The sequence below is a fragment of the Ursus americanus genome, chromosome 11 (genome assembly GCF_024610735.1).
Source record: "Ursus americanus isolate L20-20 chromosome 11, mUrsAme1.1.p, whole genome shotgun sequence".
Classification (NCBI taxonomy): Eukaryota; Metazoa; Chordata; class Mammalia; order Carnivora; family Ursidae; genus Ursus; species Ursus americanus.
Window position 1 is genome coordinate 32,384,627 of NC_142137.1, and position 6,094 is coordinate 32,390,720.

General features: G+C 40.4%; 1 protein-coding gene across 1 annotated transcript; it reads left to right on the forward strand.

The window, feature by feature from the left end:
* The first annotated feature begins 1,378 nt into the window (after window positions 1-1,378).
* Window positions 1,379-6,094, forward strand: CALHM4 (calcium homeostasis modulator family member 4). The gene is made up of 2 exons (XM_045798414.2): window positions 1,379-1,951; window positions 5,342-6,094. The coding sequence occupies exons 1-2, from the start codon at window positions 1,394-1,396 to the stop codon at window positions 5,723-5,725; spliced, it is 942 nt and encodes a 313-aa protein (XP_045654370.1). The 5' UTR covers window positions 1,379-1,393; the 3' UTR covers window positions 5,726-6,094.

Genomic DNA, 6,094 nt, shown 5'->3' on the forward strand with positions numbered 1-6,094 from the left:
AATTAACATGTGTATCTTTATTTCGTTCTGTCTTGAGTGATAGTGTATCTGGTACTAAGCATTCTGAAGATATTGCCTCTGGTCTCTAGTGTTGCTAACAAGAAATCTTTCGTCCCTCTAAGGTCATTCTTGTGTAGCTTATTTGTCTCTTCTTTCTGGTAGCTTTTAAAAACATCTCTTCATGTTTCACACCCTGCAGTTTTACTATGGTCTGTTTATATGTGGATTTGTCTTTATTCACATCGCTCAGAACATCTTACACTCTTCTGATGTGAGAACTTTCTTTGATTCTGCAAAATTCTCAGTTACTTCTCTTCGAATATTGTTTCTCTGCCTATCCCTTCATTTTTTTTCCTCCTGGAACTCCTATTACGGAGTTGTTTAATCTGTCTTCTATTTCCTTGAATTGGTTTTAAAAATATATTATTTTATACTTCAATATACTGCACTTTGGGTGAATTCCTCAGCATTATGTTTCAATTCACTATTTATGTACTTAACCACACCCAGGTGAGAGTTTGAGAAGAGAAATTTGTATCTTATTCACTTTTTATTAGCCCAACCAAGCCTAGCTCAGTGCCTTTTATATAGAATTCATACAATAAATATTTTCTGATTAAATAAACATAGAAAACACCTGACATATTTGATCATTTCATTTCTTTTTATAGATATATAATTTTACCAATACCTAAGTATCACATTTTCATGTAACAAAAAGAGCATATAAACAAATTTGCAACTTAACTTATAAAGCAACACATTATTATATTACATTCTGTCAATACAAATGCATTTTTATGCAAAGTTAGAATGTTTTTGCTGTGCTTTGGCTTTAGGGGTACGCAAGTCTTGTTCTTCTTTGGGGGAAAGCTTTTGGGATCTTCTGGCAGAACTCTCAGGTTATGGACGTTCCAGACAGCCCTGAAGTTTGGATTGCTCTATTATTTGATAATTTCTGTTATGCCTTATGTCATAATTTTAGGGTAACTAAATCCTGGTCTAGTACAGGGTAAGAATGTTCTCTGTTTTGCTCCCAGTGCTCTTTTGCCAGTGCTGAGCATGTCGTGTCCCACAGAGCAGCACATGGGATGACAGCAGCAGTCTGCTTTGCAGGCCATTCTCATTTCAGTGGAAGGATCGGCTGCAGCAGTTTCCCCCGTCACCCGTACCAGATGAATCTCTCCTCTAGCTTCTCCCAGCTGGAATCTGAAGTGCATTTATGAGCTCAGGATTCACAAAGTACACAAGGAAAGATGCTAGAATCCTTTAAACATATGAGGATGTTGGGTCGCTTGACACAGCCAGTTAAACCAGTAAGATCCCATAAAATGGTTATAGCTTGTGGAGTCTAATGATCAGAAAGGGCCATTTGTGTCAGAGCTTCCCAACCATGAGCCGGACTCTCAACAATATCGTCTCTTCCCTGCAGAGAAGTGGAACATTTATCAATTCTTTAATTGCTGCTTCGACCATTGGTGGGCAACAGCTTTTCTCTTCTCTCACATTCAGATGTCCCTGCCAGGTTGGAAAAAATTTCTCCTACGGTTCTGCTTTTCTAGTCATTCCAGCCTTCCTCCTCCTGGTTGCCGGCTATGCTCTGAGAAGCCAGCTGTGGACCATGACCAGCGAGCACTGCTGCAGCTGCGCCCCTCCGCAGCGGAGAATCAGCCCCCTGGAGCGCAAGCTGGCTTGTCTTCGGGTCTTCAGCATCACCGGGAGGGCGCTCGTTGCCCCCTTGACGTGGCTGGCCGTGACCCTGCTGACAGGCACCTACTATGAATGCGCGGCAAGCGAATTCGCCTCTGTGGACCATTACCCAGTGTTTGACAATGTCAGTGCCAGCAAACGGAAGGAGATCCTCGCTGGGTTTCCATGTGGCCGATCGGCTCCCTCCGACATGATCCGGGTGAGGGATGAAGTAGCTCTTCTGCACAGGTACCAGTCACAAGTAAGTTCTCGACTTTCTTTTTTTTTTCTTGCTATGCGATCCCGTCTTAACCGCAGCCACTGGAAACATTTCACATTCCTCCTGCTTCTCGTATTATCTGAATACAGAACACAAACTCGATGCCCTTCATCTCACTGAGCGACTGTATACATACGGTTAGGATGGTGGGCTTCGGAGGCAGGCAGACCTGTGTTTGACTCTTGCTTTGCCATTTATTAACCTGCAAAACCTTGAGCAAGTTATAGAACTTATCTATGCTTCACTTTTCTCTGCTGTAAAATGGAGCTATTAATAGGATCTACCACATAAGGTTGGGGTGGGTAATAAATGAGCTAATACATCTAAAGGGCTCAGTATCGTGTCCACAACCCATATTAAAAAATAAATTTTAGATATTGTTATTAAAATTATTATTACACTATAGTGTATTACTTCATCCCACCTTGCATATTCTGAAATAGTCATTCTTGTGTATTAAAATTTTATCTAAAATTATAGGAAGCTTAAATATGATTAAAATGAATTCTAGGGATGGCTTTAAATTTAATGTCCTTAGACAAGTTTATGTGAGAGGTTGGGATGGGCAGAGAAAAGGCCTGGATCTACTGCACTTAAATTTAAGAAGTGTAAAAGTGCATTTTTCAATACAGAAAGAGTCATTGGCGTTCATCACTTTCTCCGAGGGATTTGGGGTAAAAAGCACATTTGCAAACCACTGCAATACAATAAAAATACATTATTTTTTAAACTATTTATTGAAAAGGCATACACATTTTTTGACCCATCACTTTTTAGTTATTAAAATTTAGAAGTGCTAGTGCTATTTTGTTGAAAAAAATTACTATCAACACACAGAATACTCAAGTGTTGCATATGACCCTATTTAAGTTAGAAATCCCATTAAGGTAGTCTCCGTCTCAATCTTTTACACCAGCCCTAAAGTTCAGGCAGAGGGCTTATGTGAAGATAGGTGAAAAGTCAAATAATCAATGGGGCAATTCTAACTTTCAAAAGTGTTCTTGCTCAAAAAAAAACCCCTTAAGATGTAATACACACTGGTAGGATTTTCTTAAAGTGAAAATAAAATATTTTATTTAATGCATACCCAGTCTTCTGTGAAGACAGTTTTATGGTTCAGAGTGCCATCAGCCAGTGAATGTTTTTGGATCAGGGACCACAAAGCTAGTATTTATTAAGATGTTTATCATTTACTGTATACATATTTCACATTTAATTCTAATCCTCAGACTCTTAAGACGGGGGTATAATCAACCCCATTTCACAGACAAGGAAACCAAAGCTTAAAGAGTTTGTGTAACTCTTGTAAGTTTGCAGAGCTAATAAATGGCTGATTGAGATATTCAAAAGTCATACTGTTTCCATTTCACCAGGCTGCCTTTCACAACCACCTTGAACTTCAATCTCACTTGAGGAATATACACTGTCTTTCTGTTCGATTTTCTGAGTTGACCACAGGATCATATTAAGTTCAAACCCCTTCTCCGCCCATACCTCAGTCTAAAATAAGTTTCTGACATTAGTTTTACCCAATTTCAAACAACCTTTCACAACCATGCCAAAATTATCTTTCTAAATGCAAATTGAACACTGAGCACCACCGCCCTCCCCAACCCCCATATAAAGTTCTTCGATGATTTTCTACCAGCCCGATCACAAATCCAAACTCTTGTCATGGCATACAAGGTCCTTCAGTGCCTGGCTCCTGACCACTTTTCCACATGACTCCTCTGACCCTGTGAGTACAAACTTCTTGAGGTTCTCCAACTCTTCATGCTTTTATTTTTCTTCTTCTCTTATTAGAACTCTCCTCAATTTCTTGCCTCTGGTGAACTACTCTTTAAGTCTTAATATCATCTCTTCTGGGAAGTACTCCCTGATACTCCTCTTCCTTAATTGAGTTCATTTCTCTCCCATTGTGGTTACTGATATAAAAAACTGTCACATTTTACCATATTACTTGGCTTCCTATTTTGTCTCCCTCTTTAGGCTCAGAGACTCTGCAAAGAGTGAATGTATCTTAAATTATTCACATCTGAGTCCCCATAACCAACCACCATGTATAGAACATGATGGGAGGTCAACCCGGGACTCAATAAATGATGGCTGATGAATTAATGGGCATCTCAGATGGACTTTTCACCGTGCTGGCCTCTCTTAAATTAAATTGCTGTGAGTGTCACTCCGTAGATTTTAGTCTCCACTGAGTGCCTCTGTCCTGTTGTGCTAACACTGGTAATTCCAGGCCTGCTGGTGAATCACAAAAAGTGGGAGAGACCTTCACCTCCAAGAGTGTGGCTGCTGACTGCTGGCTTCCTTATACGCATGGAACTTACCTCTCTCATTTTACATAATAATTGCTAACTACTCAAAAAAGAATAATTAAAAAAAAAGAGTTCTAAGACTAAAAAAACAGTCATTTATGTCAGTCTTTCAAAGACGGCACTAATTGCAAATAAAATATAGCCAATTTTCCTTTCAAAGTATATTTCAAAAATGAATCATAAAAGTGGCCAGCAAGTAACTATTTGAAGGAGGGGGGAAATGAAAAGGAAAATGATAAGGTGCTTTCCACTTAGGGACATAAGGGTATTCTTTGGTCACAAAAAATAAAAGGAAAGAGCAACTCAGGAAGAAATATCAATGAATACGTGTTAGCACATTATTAAGAAGGTACTTAGGAGGCTACCATTATTATCTATCATATCATCATTTTCATCACCATCATTAACAAATAGTTATTAAGCTGGGAAAGGATGCTTGACCTGTACCTAATGGTTGGGGAGGAAATTTGAGCTAAAACCAAAGAATATAGTTTATGTATCCTACACGAGAGTAATTGGTGGGTTATAGCATCTGCCACTTCAAGGACAGTACTTCTAATCCATTCCAAGTTAACTGGTCAATATCCTTTGTAGCCCCCAAACCAAACTGAAATGCCTGCGCTTATTCTCTCCGACATGCCTGTATCCACATCAATTGATCAGCACCTTGTTATTATTTCGAAGACCAGAAAAACAAATTTCCTTTTTTTAAAAAAGATTTTATTTATTTATTTATTTATTTATTTATTTATTTATTTGACAGAAAGAGGGAGAGCGAGCACAACCAGGGGGAGTGGCAGGCAGAGGGAAAAGCAGGCTTCTGTCTGAGCAGGAAGCCTGATGCGGGGCTGGATCCCAGGAACCTGGGATCATGACCCTAGCGGAAGGCAGATGCTTAACCGACTGAGCCGCCCAGGCGCCCCAGAAACACACGTTTCTTACGCACAGTTTCCTTCTCAGTTTCATAGGAATCCCTCTTACTGTGTCTGTTCCTTTGATAGTCACTATATTGATGTTTTCTGCTTTTCTTTTAAATAATTACGTCAAGATGCTGGGCTGGGTTTTGATCACCTTGGCCACCATCGCTGCGCTCGTCTCCCGCTGCCTGGCGAGGTGCTGCTCCCCCCTCACCTCTCTGCAGCACTGCTACTGGACCAGCCACCTCCACAACGAGAGGGAGCTCTTCGAACGCGCTGCGGAGCAGCATTCCCGGCTCCTCGTCTTGCAGCGCATAAAGAAGCTCTTCGGCTTCGTTCCTGGAGAGGAAGATGTCAGACACATCCGTATTCCTTCGTGCCAGGACTGGAGAGATATTGCAGCGCCCAACCTTCTCTGCACGGGTGATGACTTGCAAGGTCACTATAGCTTCCTGAGAGACAGGGTGGATGAGAATGAGGAAGGCAAATCCGAAGGTATTGAATTAAAACCTTGAGTAGAGCTCCTCTCCCCATTCAGGGGCTTAACAGATACTTTGTTTTTGTGATGATGGCGTTTCAATGTAATCTCTTCGAATCTTTTTCTGTCTCTTCTGATATTTGTTTAAGTAAGTCCATGCAAGATGCTATTTCCAAGAGCGGCTTATCTGATCATTGTGCCAGTCTCTGTTTTTGAAATGCCCTTGGTGGTCTGGTAATGCCTATGTTGGTTTGATTAAAACAATATGGATTTTGAAGTCGTATCAGAATTGGAATCTTGGTTCTGTTACTCAGTTATCTGTGTAAGAACTAATATTTTTGAGTGCCATCTTGTTATCTGCACGTAATGACTACTTCATGGAGCTGTTAGGAGGATTAAAGGTGAT